This window comes from Pseudopodoces humilis, chromosome 5 (assembly GCF_049639895.1).
Source record: "Pseudopodoces humilis isolate 2021_Gansu_Grassland_sample_001 chromosome 5, ASM4963989v1, whole genome shotgun sequence".
Lineage (NCBI taxonomy): Eukaryota > Metazoa > Chordata > Aves > Passeriformes > Paridae > Pseudopodoces > Pseudopodoces humilis.
Window position 1 is genome coordinate 11,276,700 of NC_142204.1, and position 23,405 is coordinate 11,300,104.

General features: G+C 41.4%; 2 protein-coding genes across 12 annotated transcripts in view; both read left to right on the forward strand.

Annotated features, from left to right (window-relative positions):
* The window catches only part of PARVB (parvin beta), a 51,707-nt gene extending 36,871 nt beyond the window's left edge, over window positions 1-14,836 (forward strand). For all 5 annotated transcript variants that reach the window (XM_005532888.3, XM_088055848.1, XM_014261418.2 and 2 more), the window contains 7 exons: window positions 1,062-1,120; window positions 2,737-2,756; window positions 3,980-4,041; window positions 5,241-5,309; window positions 6,231-6,332; window positions 7,951-8,023; window positions 11,817-14,836. In XM_005532888.3, coding sequence (XP_005532945.1) covers window positions 1,062-1,120; window positions 2,737-2,756; window positions 3,980-4,041; window positions 5,241-5,309; window positions 6,231-6,332; window positions 7,951-8,023; window positions 11,817-11,893 — 462 coding nt within the window. In that variant the 3' untranslated portion in view covers window positions 11,894-14,836. The remainder of the gene's footprint in view (window positions 1-1,061; window positions 1,121-2,736; window positions 2,757-3,979; window positions 4,042-5,240; window positions 5,310-6,230; window positions 6,333-7,950; window positions 8,024-11,816) is intronic.
* PARVG (parvin gamma) overlaps window positions 7,965-23,405 on the forward strand; it is a 29,104-nt gene continuing 13,663 nt past the window's right edge. For 4 of the 7 annotated variants that reach the window (XM_005532890.3, XM_088055850.1, XM_088055851.1 and 1 more), the window contains exons 1-3: window positions 16,072-16,196; window positions 20,977-21,070; window positions 21,577-21,641. In XM_005532890.3, coding sequence (XP_005532947.1) covers window positions 20,992-21,070; window positions 21,577-21,641 — 144 coding nt within the window. In that variant the 5' untranslated portion in view covers window positions 16,072-16,196; window positions 20,977-20,991. Of the gene's footprint in view, window positions 8,024-16,071; window positions 16,197-20,976; window positions 21,071-21,576; window positions 21,642-23,405 lie in introns of those variants that run through there. The other 3 variants (XM_014261422.2, XM_088055852.1, XM_088055849.1) reach the window with 2 other exon arrangements.

Sequence of the window (23,405 nt, forward strand, 5' to 3'; positions counted from 1 at the left end):
TATTGGCTTTTAGACTTCAATTCTCATTTGTCAAACTGCTTCTGGGGAAGGATGTGTTTCTCCTCAAAGCTGTTCTCCCTAATAAGTTCTTGCTTGATGTTCGTCTGGTGAAAACGATTGATATGGTAAAGGTGTACAGAGCTTGTGCTTGGGGGTGGCGGGGGGTGGGGGGAAGGGGGTGTTTCCCTGCTTACCTGAGCTGGAAAGCTTTATTGACCCTCCCCTAAGTCATTCTGACAGACTTGGTTCCTAGATGGCTGCTGAGATTTGAGCTCTTTCTGTCAGCTTTTTGAGCACAGAAAAGGGAGGAAAGAAATTCCTCCATTCAGGCATAGTTTTGAAAGGAACCCATGGAGTTGCAAAGCAAGTTTTTTACTCAGGTGAAAGCACTTCCAGCCTCTGAGGTATTTTGAAACTGTCTCAACACATGCTGTTTCTCTTGGGTAGAGACTCCTTATTCATGTAGAAAATTATGCTCAGGAGAGACAACCTGGCATCAGGGAAGTACTATTCTTTGTGAAATCATTAGCTGAGCTTTTTGTGCTCCCCCGTGTTTCCTTGGAGGATATATTCCTGTCAGGTGTGTGGCAGTGGCCCCAGTGCCATACCTGCTCTAGGAGAGCTGTGCCAGCCCTCTGGAGCCCTGGCCTAGGAACAGCCATCCGTGTCATTTCTGTCCCAGAAGAGTCAGGCTGCCAGATGTGGCAAACTGCTGGTTGATACTGTGACATGACCAGCTGCCCTGCAGGGATCTAAGATGGGGCTGACAAACTCTAAATTGTGTTCCAGGCATGATATTGACTGTAGTCTGAGGGGAAGAATTGTTAGTAAGGCTGTTAGCTACAAATATAGGTGTAAATATACATTTCCCAAACATCCCTGTTTGGGCTGTCAGCCTGATCCTTGCCACTGTTCTGGGGGTGAATCCTACTGTGTTGGCTGTTTCACTTCTGCTCCTGTGAAACTTGGTGAATTCATCTGTTATGTCCTCTGGTGCTCTGAAAAATGCTGAATGAACCCCTGATGAGCTTCTCCTTTGCTAATTCCATCTTCCTTTCCAGAAACGTGAAGGCCTCCTTCAGACCACTCATGTTTCAGAGGAGCTGACGACCACAACAGAGTAAGCACAAAATGCTTTGGTGCAGGATGTGAGACCATTTATGAGGATGAGGGAGAAGTTTAATTGTCCCCCATCCTTGCTAAATGAACAAAATCCCTTCATGTGGTGCTTTTTTTAACTACAAGGAAATGACTTAGTCTGTGAAAATAGGCTACAAGGGAGAAGTGTCTTCTGGAAGTTCTTGTGTCTTAGAAGCTTTTAACTGACAGTGACTTCTGTGAGCCTTTTTTCCCCCCCTGCCTACTGGATGTATGCATCATATATATCTGCTATATATACATATCTGCTTTCTGCTTAGTACTATTTTCTCTACTACATGAAGGGCTAATGTAGATATTTTGGGGAAGAATTAGTTTGGAAAAAGGCAATTTTTTGACATAGCTCTCTAAACTAAAGTGATACAGTTCAAACTGTAAGGAGAGAAGAGGTCAGCAAAAATAAATCAATAAACCTCTTCCCTCTCCAATTTTTGTACCAGCTTACTTTGCTTTATGTTTTTACAGTCCTTTATATAAGGAGAAGGCTAGACATGTATTTTGGCTTCAACTGAAAGCTGAGGTTTTCCTTCACATGGCCTGAAGGCAGCTTTTCTAAGAGGGGCTTACATGAGCCCTCCCTCAGTTTATCAATGTATTGTCTCCCTGTAGAGTTGGCTAAGCTTCCCATGGCTTTGAAGATAAATGAAGCACTTAGTGGGGAAGATCTTTTCAGATGGAAGTGCTCAGAAATGAGATCATGATGTCTCTGTGTGTACATTAAAAATCTCATAGTGGTTTTTGTAGATCAGAGCTCTGGCTCAGGTTTGTGGGCCAAAATTCCTCCCGTCTCTCCCGTGCCCTTGAACAATGCAGTGAGCTTGTGCTCTGCTCCAGATGTGGTTTGCAAGATGTGATCTGCAGGCTGGGGCTTGGACATTTTTTTAGCAAGAATGATGTTTGCAGATTTGTATGTGTGTTTATACATATATTTTATGGAGCTAATTAATATTGCACAGTATTAAGAGGTTACTGCTTTATGTGTTGCATATCCAGATACAAGTACACCTATGGAAAATGCAGTGATCAGCAAAATCCAATGTTTACCGAATAATTTCAAATTCCTCTGTGCAAATCAGAGCCTGATTCTCAGCTGATAGACATCTGCATATGATTGGTGATGTCACTGGCTATGTATGTATTTCATATGTGGCAGTTTTATTTGCATAATATTCACATAGAATGTGTTTTCTTCAGAGAAAACAGGTTAAAGTGAGGTAGATGGCTTTGCTTCTTGTAAGGTGTGTGGTTTAGATTATATTTGTGGAAATGCACACACAAACACATTTAGTCATTCACCTTTCATCATAAAAAGTATGGCTAAGAAGTCATAATTGTGTATAAAATATAGTTAAACATTTCCATTAATTTCAAGTGGATTTCCCTGACATCACTGGTGCTCTGCTGGGGGCATTCCTACAGCATGTTGGGTCTGGTCTGTGATGTGCTCAGCCCTTGAGTTTGCACAAGTTGTTGGCCCTCTGCATATTGAAGGAAAACTGCTTTTAGGGCTATTCTCTTGTCTTCCCAAACTGATTATTCATGAACTAACTTAATGTTTTTGAATTCTCTGACTTGCAGGATGATGATGGGAAGATTTGGTATGTAACAAACTTGACTCTGAATTTTTCTTTTTTTTTTTTTGCTCGATTTGTGTCAGGCACAGAAATCTGGTCATTTTTTCTTCCAGCAGATCAAGACAATAGGTTGAGCAATTCCATGAGGTTGGAATGTGTTGTGGAGACAGGTTTTGTTACTCCTTGTAGATGTGGAGCATAATGGGTAGGACCAGATCTAACTCCTTTGTATGGAGAATCTTACCTCCTCTGTGTTTACTACACTTTGAAGTTTAGGCCTTACCAACTGTACGTCTGGTCTAAGCAAAATCCATTTCTTTTGGTGCTGCTGCCAAGAGATTTCCCTTTCTGCATTTATTTTTTTTTAGTGGCGTTATTTCTCATTTTAAAGATGTATGCTCCTGTAAAGGATGAAAAAAAGTAATTTATTTTTTTTCTTTGCCCATTATAATACGTTAAAACTATCATTTCTCCTCTTGCAATATATCTACATTAAATATTAATAATGCACTGGAAAATAAGTAATGTCAGTGAGCTGTAAGGGCTAAATAATGTATCTTCAGATAACAAAATAATTTAGATAATAAATGTCTATTTGACAGTAGAAAGCTATTAAAATGTGTTTTGTAAATAAAAAGTATTTGATCATGGAAAACAGGTTGGATTAGATATTGATAGACAATGCTTGGAAGGCAAAAACAATTTAAATATTTATATTGTCTGCAGGTTTTGCTCTTCATACACTGCTGAATCAGTATTCACTAGAGTTCAGTTCTAAGCTTTATTGATGTCAGGGGTGCTACCAGTCATTTTAAATTAATCAAATTAAATTTTATTAATTTAAATCAAAAAATTAAATTTGATTAAATCAAATTTGATTATCTAAATGTCTGAATTTGACACTGAATGTGGATGCAACCATAGTTATTTAAGTTAGGATTGGGGTATTGTCAGAATTCATGTTTCATTTTAATTTTACTTTCACCCACATATTTTCTGTACCAATTTTGAATAGCAGAAAAGTGAAAAAAAAAGTGAGCATGTTTATTTTCAGTTACCTCTAAAATCCCCAGAGCAGTTTGCTCTGGCATGTAGCCAGACACCAAAACAGCATGCTGACTTTTAGCTTGGGTCTCAGTTACATGACTTTCTGAAGAGAAAAACCTTTAAGCTTTGGACGGGAAACCTGCTTCCCACACTTGTGCTGTTGGAGGTGTTCTGATTTTAATTTTTTCCCCCCAAACCAGAGCGTGATGCCTTTGACACGCTTTTTGATCACGCACCAGACAAGCTCAGCGTAGTCAAAAAGGTAAAAAGTAAAATCCTAGCTTTATTTTCCACATTGCATTTTTTTCTATGCTTTTGGGAAGATATTCAGGAACATCCAGCAAATAACAGAAGAGGAATCTGAAGTAGTGGAAAGGGTGTTTTTCCCAGGGATCACTGTCTCGAAACCAGGTGATGTTTTCCACAGTACCCTAAAATGTTTCACCCATAAAGAAGTTTGCTGAATATAAAGCTTTTACAAAAGAGCTGCTTTTGTCCGAGTGCTAAGCACATCTTCCTATGGTCCCTTGGTTTGTCCTTTAAAGCTAAGCATCATTGAACCACACATCCATCCAGACATATTTTTGACATGGCTTTGTGTTAGATAGACTAGAAGGGTAATGTAGCTGTTTATCTCTCTCTGCCAGCTCTTGCTGCTTTGGGGGAATATATGAAACGCCACATAGTTCCATCAGATAGTTCCAGCCTGGCTATTAAGCTGCTCATTAGGAGAGCAGTATGTGAAGATCAGTGTTGTAAATTGTCCCTTCCCCTTGTGTGAAATAAAGGATGTGTGCTTTTAAAATAATGCTTTGAAGTCTTGGTAAGATTTTTATCTTTCCAGCCTGAAATGTCTTCTAGAAAAGTGTTTCTAAGTGGATAAAGAACTAACTTAACTCTTTCCACACAATGAATGTGGTAACACTCTACTCTGTGTCCCTTCTGGAAATGGTGCAAGTGGGCTGACAGACCTCTGTGCTTCAGTCCATTAGCACAGATCTGGTTTGTAATGGCAGAATTTGCATCTCAAATAGAAATCCCACCTGGGCTACATCCTGGCTGTACTCTGTGTGCTGACTGCACACATTCCTCCAGGAACAGAATTGTGTGCATAACGCTGTGCCATTGACACTTCAAAAACCTGAAAAAATTAGTGGGGACAGTAACTGCACTTACTACTCACTTCACCTTCAGGCACCAATGTCATCACAGCGTTTTCCCAGGACACTAAAATTTGCTTGATGTGCTGGGAAAGCTGCATGTAACAGCACCATCTGCTGAGTCCTGGCATCTGGTGCAACAAAACTGGCACTTCTTTGTACTTACTTGTGCAAAAGCAAGCAATAAACATGCATGTTGTGTTTTCAAAAATGTCTTTAAAGGTTATGTTAACCCTTTCACATCAGCACTTAGTGTCTGACATCATTTTTTCTGCTCTTTTGGTTTGTTTTTTTTTAACAGTCTCTGATCACCTTTGTGAACAAACACTTGAATAAACTGAATTTGGAAGTAACGGAGTTGGAAACCCAGGTAGGGAGGCTTTGTCTTCTTGGATGTAATCTGTGTAAATCGCAAATTTTCAGATGTGGGCTTGGCTAAGCAGAATCAGGTCTTGTTTCTGGAGTTTACTGAGCTGTGAGAGATGGTGATCTTATTGTCTTAGCAAAAAGATAAGCACAGCATCCAGAGAATTTTACCAGGAGTATAGGTAATTAATTTGATCCTGGCTTGGTATATAGCAGTCATTCATTCACTGCTACTTTACAGCTTTTCCGAAATGGGTGACTGGATCTGATCTGTCACAAGAAATTGTTGCTTCATGCCATAAAGATACCCAAGAATTTATTTTTTAGAGGATGTCACATATACCATATCAGGATCACAAGTGGGAAGTCTTAGAACTACTTAACATTGTCCCCTTAGTCAGTCAGTAGCCATCTGGTCTGGTAGGAACACTGCACAGGGTGGCTGAAAATATGTAGGATTTTATTTAGTATTTGCTGAAACCATAAACAATCTATTTTGACTTGGGGGAAAAAAATACTTTTATGAAATTCAGCTTCTTACCTGTGACAGGAGAGACTTAATTTCAGATTTGATTAAGGGCAAAGATTCAAATGTCTTACACACACAATTTAGGAGGGGTTGTAGTTGAAATGTCCAGATACTGTAGCACTAGGACTGGGGGTATATAATGTGCAAATGTGTTTCCCAGGAAGTTTGTTACTTTTTATCTACAGCTGTGAAGTTGGCAGGATTCCTCAAGCAAATTAAATGAACACGAGGAAAGCAAGAACAGGCTCCTGAACCATCTCCCACTTCTGTGCTAGCAAAAAAAAAGAAAAAAAGAAAGAAAAAAGTCAAAATACATAATTTGGGCCAAACATTCTTTGTCCTTATTTATGAATGCTGATTTACAAACAGATGCTTTCTTCTCATACTTCTCTTCAGTTTGCAGATGGTGTTTACTTGGTTTTGCTCATGGGTCTCCTCGAGGACTATTTTGTTCCACTTCATAACTTCTACTTAACACCTGAAAGTTTTGATCAAAAGGTGGGTAGAAACTCCAGGTTATGTTCTTTCTGCATTATTATCACATTTTTTTCCAATTATTTTATCCTTTCTCCTTGTGCCAGGTGAAACAGAACCTGATATATTCTCTGCAGAAAATCTAGCAAAGAGGCTGTGGCACACATGCCACAGTGGCATGTGGTTAAAACCACTAAAAAATTGTGAAATTAATGGGTAAATTCCCCATAGTTAAGGAAGAAAGGTATTCTGTTCCTGGCATCAGACAACACATAAAGCTCACAAATATCCAGGATGGATAAATACAATAATGAGTGCTCTGTACTGTATAGTACTTTGCATAACCAAAGTAATTTTTTAGATTGTAGTATTGCCTGAAGCATTCTTGTGTGGATGTCTCTTGCTCTCATCCCCACACTTGCTCCATTGTCCTACGCCCCTCCTTGTGTTCACAATGAGAAAAGTGTTTAGGTTGTGTTTTAATGTCACAACCAAAAGTTTACCTCTGCCTGCAGCTGTTCCCAGACTTGCACATGCATCTGTGTGTGTTTGGTCTTGGTGTATCAGAATACCCTGAGCCAGACCTGCATGTGCCCTCTGCTTTTTATTCTGCCAGGTTCTGCAATGCAGAGACAGGTTTTGTGTTGGCTGAGCTGTAGCAGGAGGGGGGCTAGGTCAGGAGTGGAAACACTGGCTAAAGTTAAAAGATGGAATGCTGTCTGAGTGCTGTTTAAAATGGGGTTTTCATAGCAGCTTCCACACAGATTGTTGCTGTCAGCCCCTCATAAAGGTACATCCCTGGGAGGGATGGCTCTCTATTACATCTCACACGTCTTGTATAGCTTTCTCTTGCTTCTTTATCCCATCATCTTCAATTTTTGCCCTTGTGGAAATGCAGGGTGCTGAGTTGCAGCCAGCATCTGTTAGGTTACAATTTTATTAATGGTTGAAATTCATAAAGATTACCCGGTATTCCTGAAGTCACAATGTGATTTTGTGTGGAGACTCAGCCTTGAGGAATGGGGATTTGTAAATTGAAGAAGGAGAGGTAGGCTCTGAGTTTTGGGGGAAAAAATACACCACGTTTAAAGTGATTGGTTTTGTCACAATGAATGAGGAGGAACTGCAGCAGGTAAAAGAGATTAATAAAGTCCTGAGTCATAAGCAATGTATCCCCAGAACTGTCATGGGCAGTAACAAAGCTGCACAGAATTCATAATGCTAACTACCTGCCTAAATTTCAGTAAGCATGGACAAGAAATCTGCTATGCAAATCTCTTTAAACTGTAATTTTTATTCCTCAGAGGAGAGATTAAATAAAGACACCTACCTTCTTTTGCTTTCCCTTTTTGTCCATTTTCTTTCCTCTGAATTTATGCTCCTATGTGATCTATGGGGGCTTCTTCAGAAGCTCTTTATGTACAGTTGGGCTTAGCTTGTTTTGCAGGTTCTCTGCATAGCCTGCCCAGGAACTGCTATCACCAAGCACTTCATGGTTCTTCTATGCTTAAGCATGTAAATGTTTAATATTGATTTAAATCGAATTATCAAGTGCAGAGAGAATAAAGCATCTAAAAAAATTTGATTAAAGGTTTTTGATGCTTATATAACTCTGAGATTCTAAACCATTTACCTCTTTCAGGTGCACAATATTTCTTTTGCTTTTGAGCTGATGCAAGATGGAGGCCTGAAGAAGCCAAAAGCTCGCCCTGAAGGTATGGACATACCACATGGCTTTAAACTGTACAAAGTCATCAGAGCAGGTGTATTTCAAGTGCAATTCCATTCAAAGTAGCAACAGTGGAACCACGAAGTGGAGCTGTGAATGGGCCCCTTGAGAGTTTTCCAAAGGATTCACTATCTGTGCCTGGGGTATATCCTGACCATGCTTCTTGTCTGGAGCAGATTCACTGAGGTGTCCAAGTGGAGCTTTAGTGAGTCATTCAAGAGCTGCTCAGTATACGTTATGAATTCAGCTGGTGTTTTCAATCCAAGCAGAATGCTTTTCATGGTCTTAATTATTGTAATTCTTACAGCTGGTGCTAGTCTGGACTCCTGTGATCAGATAACTGGAAGACTTCAGGGGTTTTTTTTAGGAGAACCAGTAGCAAACAATCTTACTGATTTATGTGGCTGTGGAAGCCAGAGCTAAAAAGTGTAAAACTCAAGTTTTCCCTTTAAGTTTCTTAACTTTAACATTAATTATTGATGAGGTCTGCTCTGTTCCTTGCACTAGGGATAAAAAGAGGAATTAAAACTTTGACTGCTAAATGAGCAATTTTTATTCCTGGTGTTACAGACCACATATGTGTTACAAGCTCCTGCAGAACAAAGAAAAATGGGGATGCCCCAAGAAACATTTGGTCTGACTTAAAATGAGACAAAGTGGTGATAATAGCTAGATTAACAAACAGCGGAGATGGTTGTAAAGGGGGGAAAAGGCAAAAGACAGTATCGAATAGCTTATATATGCTGTCAGTACTGTTGTTGTAAACTGGGGGATGAAAAGTGCTCCTGAAGAATGCTAAAAAAAGGATGAAAACCAGAAGAGGTTACCTTTCCATAAGGCTTTCTTTCATCCTTACACTATAGTGAATGGTAATACACTACAGTAGATCTTGCTTGTGTAGATCCGATAAGAAGCAAAATATGCTTTTAAGTGTTCTACTGATTGAAAATTTAATTATTAATATAAGCTGGAGAGCCAAATTAGCTCATACAACATTCCTTTTTTGCTGTGTGCTTCTGCAGGATGTACCATCTCTTGTGTTTTCCTTCCTCTTCTCTGTGTGTAGCCATTCCTGGCAGCAGTTCCCAGCTGTTGGAGTGGTTGTGGTATCTGTGTGCCTGAAACTGACTGGCTCTTGAAAAACTCGTCCCTTAGAGAGGACAGTCACTTCTTGGGAATGGCTTTGTCACCGTAGTGTCATTTGTAAGGCCTTGCCAGTAATGTATTGCAATATGTGATTCACAGAACAATAATTCATTTGGACAGAGAATCTGAAGCTCTGCAAAAATATTCTGTGTGTAGTTATGCTCTGTTAATGCCATACTCTGATCCATTGTTTGTTCATCAATAGGCTGGGAAACCTATCAGGTGAATCCACGCGCTTTAGCATGAATTGGATAGTAAATACCTCTTGGATTAGAATCATAGAATTATTAAGGTTGGAAAATACCTCTAAGACCATTGAGTTCAACAATTAACCCAGCACCATTGTGTTCACCATTAAGCCACATCCCCAAGTGCCACATCTATATAACTTCTAAATTCCTCTAGACATGGGGACTGCAACACTTCCCTGGGAAGCCTGTTTGGATGCTTGACAACCCTTTGGCTGAAGAAATTTTCCCAATACCCAACTGGGAAAACATGCTCTGGTACAACTTGAGGCCGTTTCCTCTTGTCCTGTCCCTTGTTCCCTGGGAGCAGAGCTTGTCACCCCTTGGCTGTCCCCTCCTGTCAGGGAGCTGTGCAGAGCCAGAAGGTTCTCCCTGAGCCTCCTTTTCTCCAGGCTGAGCCCCTTTCCCAGCTCCCTCAGCCCCTCCTGGTGCTCCAAACCCTTCCCCAGCTCCATTCTCTTCTCTGGACACGCTCCAGCCCCTCAATGTCCATCTTGTCCTGAGGTTCCCAAGCTGTCCCAGGATCTGAGGTGGTGAGCCTGGCTGTCCAACCAGTCTAATTAGTTGTAGTTTTAAGGAAAAATGTAATTTTAAGGAAAAACGTTGTCTAGAGCAGATAATTTTTATCCCTAAAACCCATGCTTTCTACAGTGCTTGCAAGAAATAGGTCTTGTTAAATCTTGTAGTGTGTCTGTGTACAGGTGTAAACAAAAATAGGACCATACAGATCATCTCTTCTCTGTTCTTCAAGCCAAATTCAGTGGATTGGGCCAGCAGCAGAACTATGTTGTGGTGGATTAATTTAGTATCCTCTAATGAGGTTGTTATGGACTGTGAAAGTCTTAAATGAATGGAATATTTTAAACTACTTTTAGAGTGTATGGCCACTTTCAGTTAACATTTTATTAGTTGTTAGTAATATTATGGCTGCCTATGTTTTATCTTATTATAAGAAACAGGAGGCTGCGAATATGCTTATTCTTGGAAGTACCTGTTAGACACATTGATAAGGAGCACAACAGTTTCCCACAGAGGGGGGATGCATTGCACACTCTGTATTCTTTAATGCAGCAGTCAAAGACATAACAAGGCCTGAAAGTTAAGAAAATGGCAAACTGGAATTACAGTATAACTTTTGCAATAGTGGTTATTAACCATTGGTCTTCATTGTCAAGGAATGGAGATGGAATTTCCACCACTGGAAGATGGAAAAAAGAAAAAAAAATTAGGAAAACATTCAGTGTTAAGCTTGTATTTTAATTTGGGTTGGCTTGTTTTAATTTGGGTATCAACTTTCTATGATACCTAGAAAAATTAGAAGTTTTGTATTTAAGGTATACAAATAGGACATTTCTTTTTTAAGAGTGCATGACTTCAGAGCAATTAGGATCTTTCTTTGGGGCAGGAGAAGATTCTTCTGCAAAAGTGAACTGAAAATCATAAATGAAATATATAAAATAATACAGGAGAAAAGGTAGAAAGAATGTTTGAGAGATTACTGAATGTATCAGATGAAGTGTGGGGTTTAGAGTGATATTTAGTGTGGGGTGAGAGGTAAGGGTGAAGAGGTCCTGGCAATGATATTTCAAAGGAGACAGTGGGGTTTCCCTTGGATCTCTCATTAATTGTGCTTGGTCTGTTAGCAGTTTGCTGTCTTTCTAGGACTTTTGATGATTTTTTAATTATCTGTTCTTCCTCACTTCTCCTTCTGTAATATATTGTTCACTGTATATTTTTTGCTTCTTCTTACTACTATCTTACATGTTGTATCCAAACTTTCCTTCTACCTCTTCAGCCTTCTTATGCTGTGCCTCCCCCCAGAATCCCTGCATTCTTGGCATTTTATTTCTGTATAGGTGGAGAAGTGCTAACAGGAAAGCTTTCTCTTGAGAGCTGTTCCAGACCTTTTCTCTGGCCTAGCGTGATAAGAAGCGTTATTAAATAATAAAAAGCTTGAGTCTGCTAAGGATTCAGGCTTTGTTAATTCATGGACCATATCATTGAGAGCTGTGGATGTGGTTCAGTACCTAAGGATGTGTGTGACTGCTTGTTCACTGCTTCTGTGGCCAGGAAAGTCATTAGGAGTATTTCCCAAAGCCTTTATCCCAGGTCTCTGACAGAAGTAGACTTTCTCTGTAGCAAATTTTAGCTGAGGAAGGGAATTACCTTCTGTTTCCCAGGGAGAAGTTGGCTGTGCTGTATGATTGTAAAGCTGCTTTGAAGAACATCATGCAGGACATTTAAAAGACTTGAGGAGATCAAAACTCTGTGGATTTTTTTTTATTCACAATTCCATCAGCTCAGAGATGTGGGGACTTCTGTTCCTGTCAGGACAAATGAGGGAAAACAAAATGCAAATTCAGGATTTATCCTTTTCTTCCACAGATGTTGTCAACTTGGACTTGAAGTCTACCCTCAGGGTTCTGTACAACCTTTTCACAAAGTACAAGAACATTGAGTGATCCTGGAAGCTGCTGAGGTCTCATCATCCTTCAACCTCCTCAGGCAGAAGTTACAATAAACATGCCCTCTGCATGCTCCCATTGTGCCTTATGATATGTACTTCATGCATTCTTCCTACAGTTGATGTGTTCTCCCTGTAGCTGTTTGTAAGACAATCCCACTAAAAATGATGCATATGTATTCTCTAGGTCACTTGAAAATGTGTAGGTGTTTCACACTTTTGCCAAACGGATCTGTTGTTTGCTATAATCCATGAATGTTCTTTTGAGAAAGGAAATATACCACTAACTACTTCAATAAGCAGGGAAAACATGAGACCTTCCTCATGGCTTGAGATTCTTTGCTTCTGCAGAAGACTTTCTTTTGCATACTCCTTGGTTGCAACAGGCATTTGATAATTTTCCAGGCTTAGAGTGTTAACAGTAGAAAATCACCATTGGAATTTTTTTAGAAGCTGAGCCTTTTCTATTAAATAAGGGTTTGTGTGTTCTCTTGGTTTGGTTGGGCTGAGGGGAATTACAGGCACTGTGTGAAGCTAAGGGCAAAAGCTTCAGTTTTTGTGTTCACCTCTTTCTACTCGGTGTTACTTCCATTCAGTGTTTACACAGAATAGTTGCAATGGGATGACCAACTAATCTTTTGATGTCTATTTTTTATTTAATCTATTTTCTAGGAGAAATTTGATTTCTAGGGCCACTGTCCACCTCTAAGCAGGCAGCTTCGGTCAGGTTGATCAGGAGCTGGTCACACAGGCACAGGCTGGATTAGCACATTTGCCCCAGTCCTTCCTGAAACTAACACAGGAAATGTGCTGGAACAGGAGCCATCTGAGTGGGTTTTTGAGGAGAGCTTTGTGGAGGAAATGGGATTGGCATTTCCAGAGTATATGATAGGTGGAATATGTGTTTAAGATCACCCTCTTCCTTTGAGCATGTAGAGGAGAGATTTCATTGCTGCTTTTATGTATCACAGCAGCAACTTCTGTTTTATGGGCAGCCATTCCTTTCAGTGAAACACTAGGCTGAGTGACCTGAAGGAGAGGAGCAGGCAGAATTGCTCTGCTCCATGGGCTTACTTGAATCAGCATCTTCTTTCCCTAAAAATATTTTTTTTTACACCAAGCATTATTTGCCTTTGAGCTCAGGTTCAAGAGGAAACATGCTATTTGAATGGTATAATTTTACAATTGGGATTTTCTCCTTCCCTTCTTAAACAGTTTTTCATCTCAGAGGGAGAGAAATGAGCTTCTGCTTCTTCACTTTGTATTTTTGGGTTCTAGTATTTGGATTACTTGGATCACCTCCCCTCGCACTCAAAAAAAAAGATGGAAGTTACCCTTTCTTTGCATGAAAATTCAGATTTCCTCTTCTCTGCAAGGCTCTCTGGGGAATCTTTGCATGCCTGTACTTTAGGAAGGAGCTAACCTCTCACTGTTTATACTGAGTCTGGAATAAGTGGATGTGCCGTTCAGATGGGGCCTCTAAACTTCACCACAACACCAACAGAGCAGACTTGCACAGCTGCCAAGGCTTGGTGGGACAGCTCTCCTGGCAAGTGAATAAAATTGGTCTAACTTTTGTTCTGAGAAACAAAGGTATCGTGAGGCTGGAAGGTCACTGAATGGAAAGGTCTCTCAAACTTTTAGTTCAATGCAGGGTTATTTGCAGGAATCAAGTCTGTTCAAGAGTTGTTATTCCACTCCCCTTCAGGTGGGAGAGATGTGGAGATGCCAGCTCTGTTTATATTCTCTGAGTTGCTGGGAAAGACCTCCAGAGAGTTTCGTTTTTGAAACTGCAAGCAGTATTAATAACAAAAGCAAACAGAAGTTAGAAGAGATGGGTGAGAGTGATTTGGCTTTAGAAAGGGGAATGTCTGTTTTTGAGCTGGGCATGTGAGCAGAGGTGAGCAGGTTATAACAGGTTGTAACAGAGTGTCTGTTTTGTTGAATTATGTGTTTCTGGTCCCCTTGGCTACAACCATGGGTCTCCTTTAGCAGTCCTTCTGTTAATATCCCTATCAGCCAGGACTGCTCCCTAGATCAGGTGTCACAGCCTGTTCTATTGTGGCCTTGTTTGTTGGTAGATGTTGCACAGGGAAGATACTTTTTTCATTCCTTGGCTCCTGGCTGTCTGGCCAGCTCACTGATCTGTAGACACTGTATTTATTGTTAACTAGATTTGTGAGCAGGGTAGATTGCACTGAAGTGTGGCTTCATCCCAGACAGCCCAGTTTCCAGGCTGAGCCATGTAGGTAAAGCTTTTCTAAATGCCTGCTTTTGTCATACCTTTCTGTGACACATGTACCAAAATTCTTTGCCTCTCAGAAAGTTGAGTCAGTGTTAAAAATGTGATTCATGATATCTTTGTGTTACTGGGGTTTTACAAATGGATACTAGTCTGAATCATGTTGAGTTCGTCTGGAATGCTGAATGCTCTACAGCATTAAAGCTCCTGCATTTTTAAGTATTTAATGAATGTCTGTCTTTTCCAGTCCATACAACTTGACTTTCAGGTGCGTTTACTTGACACACTCAGTTAGTGAGCTGTATTACCACAGAAGCAGCTCAGATAGTCCTCAGCTGCATTCTGTTTCTCAAGATGAAAACCCGACAGTAGCAGATTTTTTAAATCAATTTAAACCTTACAGAATTTCTTCCTCCTCTTCCCCACACCCCAGTGCTTTCAGTATTAATGTATTTTTTAAGAGCCTTTTTTACTGTTTTTAACAGCATTTACTCTGGATTTCTAACTACTAAAAACTAGCCTTACAGATAAAGTTCTGGGCTTGTCATACATTGGAGACATCCATCTTAGTGATAAGAGATGTGTACTGTAAGCAAGTTACAATGCAATGCTATGTTTGCTAAAATTCACAGCACAAATGTTTATGCATGGTTTTTGACAATTGTACTATTTATTCAAATAAAAAAATAATGATCACTATGTTTTCTACTTTTTTTTTTCCTCAGCGGAAAAATCTGTGGGAAGAACTTATGAATGGTGAGCTTCCCTTTGCTCTGGTGTGCAGAGTGTAGCATGGCTCTCCAATACAGCCAGGGCCATGTGGAAAAGTGGGAAAATGCATTGTCAGAACTTGTTATTGCTGTTGAATCCTTGAGTTGTTCCTCAGTGGCTATTTTCACATGGGGGCCAGGTGTTCATGGTGGGGGTGTGTGCATGATGTGATGTGCTTTGAGGACTTTCGGAAACACCTGCCCTGGGTCAGCCCCTTGGAGGTGGTCCAGGGGCTTCTTTGCCCTGTTTTCTTGTGATGTTTTCTCAGATTCTGGTTGCAAAACAAAATGTCTTTGTTAGAGGCTCTCTTCTTGAAAATGAGACTCAACAGAATTTCAGGAATGTTAAAAGGGTTTGCTTAGTACTCTAAAATCTAAGAGAAAGGGGTAGGAAAAATATATAACCATGTATAACCATGTATTAACAGTGCAAAGCTACAAATACATGAAAAATATATATAAAGTAAAAATCTTTAGGCATCATAGGCATGAAATCAAATGCAACTCATACAGGATTGTCTTCTGCTGTTCTGCAAAAGTCTGGATACTCCATGCACTGGTCACTATATCAGGTTTTGGAGGAAAAAAAGGTGTGTTAATAAATGCAATTCATACCTGGAAGAAATGTCCAGGGAAGGTGGTTTCTGTAGGAAGCTCTGTCTCTTTAATCAGTGATGTAAAAGCGGAGGAAGAGCAGCAGCATTGCCTGCTGGGGATAACTCTTGTCTCACATGAGGGCCCTGGTGTGGCTAACTTCCTCTCTAAGGACAAATTAATTAATTTTCTAGGTTTCTCCTTCTGCCAGGTAGGTAGAGTGGTCCTGATCTGCTTTATAAAATACTTGAAGGAGCATGAGGAAAAGGTGTATTTGAACATGATCTTGTCTGCTTTTGGCTAGTTTTTTTATCATATACAAACCAAAAGTGCTCTTGAGTTGCCCTAGAGGCAGAGTAGCCCTGTCGTGCTGGGCAGTGCCATCCACGAACGATCATATCTTAATATTTTATGGTGTTTCAGGAGTTGCAGGGCTGCATGTTTCCTGTTCCTGTATTCCTGTTTATTTCAGTCTCTGCAGCAGAGACCAGCACACAGACAATTAAGTTCCGGATGGGACCATAGTTTCGTTTTTAAGAGCAGAGCACTACGGCACAACTTCCCCTTGTGTGCCTTGTGCTGCCCTGTGTGGGAGACCTCTGAGCCTGGACTCAGCCCTCGGCCCCAGAAACTGCATTCTGACTGCTGGGACAAGGTCTTGGAAGAGTTCTGGAGAGTTACTGAAGGAGAGAGTAGTAAGTTTGGAAAATGGGAGTTCTTTGGGTGCTTTTTTTCATAATTAGTGTTCTTAACTGGAAGATTTTCTGTGTCTGTGAGGATTGTTCTTACTAAGATAACATCTCTTCTGATGCTCATGAGCAAAGATGGCTCCTGAAAGGTCCAGCACTACACAGGGAAGTGAAAATAAGTTTTAAACTGCGCGCACAATGTGCATTCTCTTATTAATCCTTACTTATTTTTTAATTCTGGTTTCCCAAAGGTGGAAATACTACTATTAACATTCCCATTTGGGTTTTTTTTACCCTTCCTTTGTGTGATCTACTTAGGAAATGTGTTTGACCTAGAGTAGGGCTTTCATCTTTTCAAGCAGGAAATGAAACGGATGAAACAGTTTGGTAGCACTGGAAAGTGCCTTGTGAATATTCTACAGCTGATTTGTAAGCCAGAGACCCCCATTAGTGCTTTGTGTGGTGCCTTGGGGACATCTGGGAGCCAGACCCTGTGAAGACTCATGGAGGAAAAGTGAGCTGCTCTGACCCAACTTGAGAATTAGTTGTTTATCAGTAGTTGTGACATTGCGAGTTTGTGCAATAGCCTAGCTCCTGACCTAAGAACAATTTGCTTCTTGGCAGCCCCTGCAGGCAGCACACAAGAAATCAAACACCCCTTTGAAGCAAAGCCTGTATATCCACGGCATTCTCAGAGAATGAGCATTTCATTCAGAGAATGCTATTTCCTTTGAATAGCCCATAATTAAGCATCTATTTTATTTAAAGATGCCGGAATGAAATGCCTGTACAGTCAGTATTTAAGCAGTTGTCTCTTACAATCTACTCCAACTACTGATAAAAAACTTGTGCAGGAGGATGGGGCCTGGAAAAAACAGGATGTCAACCACAGCTCTAAGTAGCAAATATAACTGATGGGCTGCAGGGGCTGGTTGCAGCAAATACGGAATTTTGTGTGTGAGAACCAGCTCTTCTGACCTTTCCTGTTTAAACAGCTCACCCAAAGACTTGTCCCCAACCCAACATAAAATGTTCCATTTTATGTTCCTGTAGTATGTTACTCTCTGAAAGGCTGTTGCCTGGGACCAAACTCCACCAATATGCTGCACTGCCACATGAAAGACTGCCTGTGAGTGCTAATTATGAGTAATAAACAATGAGTCTATTAAATGCTGAAGAACTGCAGTTGTCAGCCTCTGTGGGAGCCTCTGGGAAATGCCTGTGGGAAATCAATATTGATAAATGTGAGCTGAAATACAATAAATGATGGGCTCTTAATGGTGTGTTGCTATGTAGGAATAAGATTTTGGAGATCTAATAGATAATTCCCAATAAAGGGTCAACAATGATGAAAAAGGAAACAGGACTTAGGAGGAGAGGGGCAGAGACCACTGTGAATGCTGCAGTGCACCTTTCTAAATCTGGGCAGGTCCAGTTCCTAGCACTTCCAAAAGGCTGTGATCATGCTGGAGGAAGCTCAGAAAAAAGCACTGAGGCTGACCAGCTGGTTTTCCAGGGAAGGGTAACTGTGGGCTGTCTTCTTGGTTTTGGAAAGAGATGGACATGGAGGGTTTGGAGTAGTAGGGCAGGAGACCATAGAGCATTAACACAGGGGTGTGAAAAATGTGGATCAGTTGATCTTTGCATGGTGCCTTCAGGGGAAGCTGGTGGGTCAGAGCAAGAAACAGGAGATGGAACTTCACATGATGTAGGGCCACACTCCACCTCCTCAATGCTGAGTGCTGAGACAGACACATGTTCAAGGGGTGAGTGGGGAGTTCATGGGAATAAATGTGTTGACAACTTCTAGTGACCAGGCCCCCAGCTTTGCTTTAGGAAGGCTGAACTGCAGACTGTTAAAAATGTTTTGGGGAAGTGTCTATGTATCCTTGCACTGCTTATAGCTCTGGCTTTTTTTCCCAAAGGGACTGGATACTAGGCAAATTAATATTACCCAGTGCAGAAGTTTTAACTGAGTAACACACAGGACTGAGGCCCTAGAGGGTATTCCTATACATTAATTCTGCAATTTCAGGCCTTTCCTTACAGGTTTCCAAATTTTAGAGTGGCTTCTGATGTTCGGGTTCCTTGGCCAAAAAGAGCCTGAAGGTGTGGCAGGCAGCACACACCACTTTGATAGTTGAAGGAATTAAGAGATACAGAACTTGAATATTGCAAAACTGGGTGAGAGTAAGTTGTAGTTTACACAGACCATTTCTGTTATGAGCTGGACTTCCCCAAGGCATCACAGCTGCCAGAAACCTAATTGAAAAGTAAGTTGTCCTCGGGTTGCTCTCTGTTAATTAACTTCTCTCAGTTCATTTCAACTGGGCAGTCTTAGTTCAGTTGTTCCTCAGGCACTACATCACTCAATTTCTCCCATCTGTTTTTATCAAGCACCTTTTTAGAGACAGCATTCAGTTTTGCCGCCACGATAATGAAAAAAATTATCTTGTGACCTTTTCTCTTAGTGCCTTGCTAGCAATTTTGTACCAATTTGTTTTACCAGATTGATGTGCAAAAGCACCCAATTGTTATTTTCTACCAGTATTCTCAGCTTTGGCAAAATCTGTGTTAAAATACACGTTTGTAACATGCTTTGACTGGAGCCTGTAAGAAATATGTGAAAGCCTTCAGAGCAGCACTGTGTTGTTTGGTGTATAAAACTAGCAGGCAAAGGAATGCCACTTTGGAGATGTTTTGTGCCACAGCATTTTCAGCAGATGCCTTGCTCTGGGTCATCTGAAGTGAGAGGGAGCATCTCACTTCAGGCACCTGCAGCAGCAACCAGGGCTGTCTCTCGTAATAGAGTGGATGGAACTCTATTCCTAAAACCAGGATTAGCCACTCATTTAAATCCTCTGGATTGCTCTTTAAAAGTGCCGTTCTCACTCATTTGACAGCAAGAGTTAGGAGAAAGGGCTCCCAATGTGGGCACCCTGGGTAGAGAGTGGGAAAACCCTCCTGTGGGACTCTCTAATATGGAACATATTGTTTTCTTTTGTACTTTAAAAGAACCACAAACTAGTCAGCATCCCTTCTCCCATAGTGGTCCAGCAGTAAAAGTCTTCCTGGTCATCACATCTTCTCTGCTTGGACTTCCAGAGATTTTTGGACTTTTGAGAAGGATGAGTTCTCTTACTCATACTAGAACCATAGCCTGCTATAAGTGTCCAGAGCCCTCATCCTCCTGTAATTTCTTTCACCTCTTCAGGCCACAGCACAGTTGCAGTTTGTGATTCTGGTTTCTGGCACTTAAATCAATGTGCATTTCATTTATGAAGCACCATCTTGCTTCTTGTGCGTCTGGACACAAGTGGTGCGGAATGGAGTCAAATCCAGATGTTGACCAGTCACAAGTGGAGTCCCCAGAGCTCAGCACTGGGGCCAGTCCTGTTTAATATCTTTATCTTTGATCAGAACAAGGGAATTGAGTGCTCCCTCAGCCATTTCTCAGATGACACCCAGCTAGGTGGGAGTGCAGATCTGCTGGGGGCAGGAAGGCTCTGCAGGGGGATCTGGACAGGCTGGATCCATGGGCCCAGGCCAGTGGTCTGAGGGTCAACAAGGCCAGGTCCTGGGTGCTGCCCTTGGCTCACACCAACCCCTGCAGCTTCAGGCTGGGGCAGAGGGGCTGGAAAGCTGGGAAAGGCCCTGGGGGTGCTGGGGACAGCGGCTGGACAGGAGCCCAGCAGGGCAAGAGGCCAAAGGCACCTGGGCTGTGCCAGCCGTGGTGTGGCAGCAGGGCCAGGGCAGTGACTGTCCCTGTGCTGGGCACTGCTGGGGCCACACCTCAGATCCTGGGGCAGCTTGGGAACCTCAGGACAAGATGGACATTGAGGGGCTGGAGCGTGTCCAGAGAAGAGAATGGAGCTGGGGAAGGGTTTGGAGCACCAGGAGGGGCTGAGGGAGCTGGGAAAGGGGCTCAGCCTGGAGAAGAGGAGGCTCAGGGAGAACCTTCTGGCTCTGCACAACTCCCTGAAAGGAGGGGACAGCTGGGGTCGGGCTCTGCTCCCAGGGAATGAGAGTCAGGACAAGAGGAAACGGCCTCAAGTCATGCCAGGGGAGGTTCAGACTGGGCATGAAGGAAAAGCTTTGCACTAAAAGGGCACTCAAGCACTAGAAGGAGCTACTCAGGAAAGTGTTGCAGTCACTATCCCTAGAGTGATTTGAAAACAGTGCACATGTGGCACTTGGGAACATGGTTTAGTGGTGGGTGAACAGTTGAGACCCAATGATCCCAGAGTTCTCTTCCAATAGAAATTATTTCATGACTCTGTACTAGAATTTGTAAAAGAAACTGTTCAGATGCCAATAGCTGTCCTTGTTTCCCCACAGCTGTACCAGCTGGTCTAATAAAGGAAGCTGCTTATATTTACTAACTTGTCGCAGTAATTTAACTATTGGGTTCTTGTTTTAATACTCCTTAAGTATTGGTAATTTTTATGTTTTCTAGCACATATCCAACAATACCTAGGGACTGAAAGCTTCTTTTTCACTTCAGCTGAAATAGGATTTTACTTATCTATTACAGGGACTATAATTAGATGTAATTTAAGCAAGTTTTAGTTTAGGTCTTCAGGTCTTCTTTTCCTACATTTTGATGATTAACAGAAAAAAATGAAAATTGTTTTAAACTTTTTTCTTTGCACACAATTAAATAAATAGTGGTGAAATAATAACTGATAAAAAAAACCTTTTGGTTTGTTTTTTTTCTTAGCACTAATTTTGATCTTTATGTGCCTTTACTCATGTTCCCTTCCCCCAAATGTTTCTACTTTACCAGGAGTGATTAAAGACAATGGATCCAGACTTTTTAAATGTATTTACACAGCCTTCTACACTTGATCGATTCCTGACTGAGGATGTTATCGCTAAAGGTATGTGTTTTATGAACCAGGACACAAAATAGGCCAAAGAACCACCTGCAGGGACAAACAGAAAATGTTCTGTACAAATGAATTTTGTATTTTTCAGCAGTGATCCCTTGGCCATATCAGAAATGAGTAAGTTCTGTGTGTGTAATTTGGCTGATGACTCTTTGGGGGCAGATTATGAAGAAGCAACACAACGTCCAACTGATTCTTTAACTGAAATTTGAGTTTCACTCATGTGGATCTGACCAAGTGTGTTTTCCTCGTTCTAGAATTGTCCATCTAGATCTTACTGATTTAAAGTACACTGAAGCATAATTTCCAACAGCAGGCTTAGTAGTCTGCTATACCAGTTTCTTGCTCATACAGAATTAGTAAAAATGAAAAATAAATGTTTCTACATAGGGAAATTAGCCATATTGGGAATATCAAACTGATAGCAGATTTAGCTGCAAAACTTGTTTTAGTAATATCTGATAATTGTGATGGATCTTGTTTGCTTCCTTTCATAGGCGAGAAGAGGAAACTCATAAAACCGACCTCAAGCAACAACTGCAAACTGGAAGAATTGAAAGTGGTACCACTTCTTTTACTGTGTAGTTTAACCCTCACCTCGAGTTGAGTTAAAGCAAACAACCTAGTTCTAACCTCTTTCAGCCTCTTTCATTAAACTGCCCAGCTCTCTGACCCGAGAGCCCCACTCTCTACAGATGGGAATGAGCTCTGCTTTTGGCATTTGGGCTCCATACAAGTGAAGCGGAGCTTTTGTTTCTGCTCAGCATCAGGGTGGCTGGGCCGTACAGGATCAAGCTTCTAATGAAGTGAGCTCTGCTGGGTGTGGAGTGCAGATACAAACCTGAGTGGCTTCTGATGTGACGCCTCTCCAAACCTGGCCTGTGTGGGTGAGCCACACCAGAAGCACCCAGTTACTCTTTCATTGTGATGATAAAGTAACTGCTGTGAGAATCCAGCCAGAACACTGGGCTTGGACCACAAGCAGACCCATGCCAGCATTTGCTGTGACTAAAGAGAGATATGGTGCAGGGTTGCTGCACTGATCCCATGGTAACTTTTAGGATTGCTCTACTGATTTGCAGCAGCTTTCACCAGCAGCTGGCTCAGCTGGAACGGTTAGCAGAGAGCAGAGGGGGAATGGGATGAAGAGTATGCAAGTCACCAGGAATTTGGAATGAAAGCTTTCAGGCCATTGTATGGTACACTGCCTGTTTGAGGTAACTGTGAAGGATGAATCTCATTCACAGGCAAGTACTTTGTTTCCATCTAATTTTGAAAGTCTCCCCGGTGTGTTCAGTCACTCTTTCAATTTCTCTAATGGCACAGTCCACGTAATGAAACTTCCTGGAAGAAAAGTGGCATGTGTCTTATGAGACCAGCACTCCTTGCATTATGGAGGTGCTGAAATTGTTATAAATATTATAAAAAGCAGCTTAAGATATGTGCTGTTGTTTGTATTTTCTAGCATTTATAAACATGTAGGTGGGTGTGGTTTTTTATTAGGTATTCATGCACATTTGATCCAAAAGATTTGATTTTGTGTCAGGCTTTCATGATGTTGTTATACAAAGGGGAAACTCTGAAAGGTGATGCTGCAGAATGCAATTATGTTTTCTACAGAAAGACCGTATTTGTTATTTTGAGGTTGCCAAAAATGAAGTTTTCCTCAGTTACGAAGATTTCTGTGAGCTTCAGTGCTTAATCCGTTTCCTGTCAGAGATTCCTGAGATGATGTTCATCACGGTCTAGTGTCTTTTCTTTGGGTGATGAGGAGATGGAAATTATGTCCTGAGGGAGACAGAGTTCTCTAGGTGCTCATCAGTGCCCCTTGACTGCCTTCTTTATCTAAAGATTTGATGGCTTCTCTAGAGAAATATTTGGAATGGAGACAGGGACAGGGAGGAATCTTCAAGGGAAGAACAAGGGAAGTGAAGAAACTCACGGGGGAGGGAGACTGTTTCACTGCATTTTCATTTTGTGGTGGCTTTGGAGAACTGAGAAATACGAAATGGCTCCCTGTAGTTGCTATAAATATCTGGTTGCATGTAAAATAGAAGATCGTTAAATTTGGAAGCCAACAGCAAACTTCTCAAAGTATTCCTTTTCTCCTTTCCCTGTTTACTCATTTTTAGACATGAGGCTCTGCTCTGCAGCTGAGTGGGGCCCCCATAGCTGGGCAGAAAGCAGAACGGTGTGAGCTGCAGGCTGTACATGTGGCTGTCAAGCTGGGAGAGAAAAGGAGGGATGCTATAGGTCTGTGCTCAGCAGTATTTGCTGCTTTTCTGACTTCCCTCTGGCTGTACTCTTGTGTTTGGGGTACTGCTCT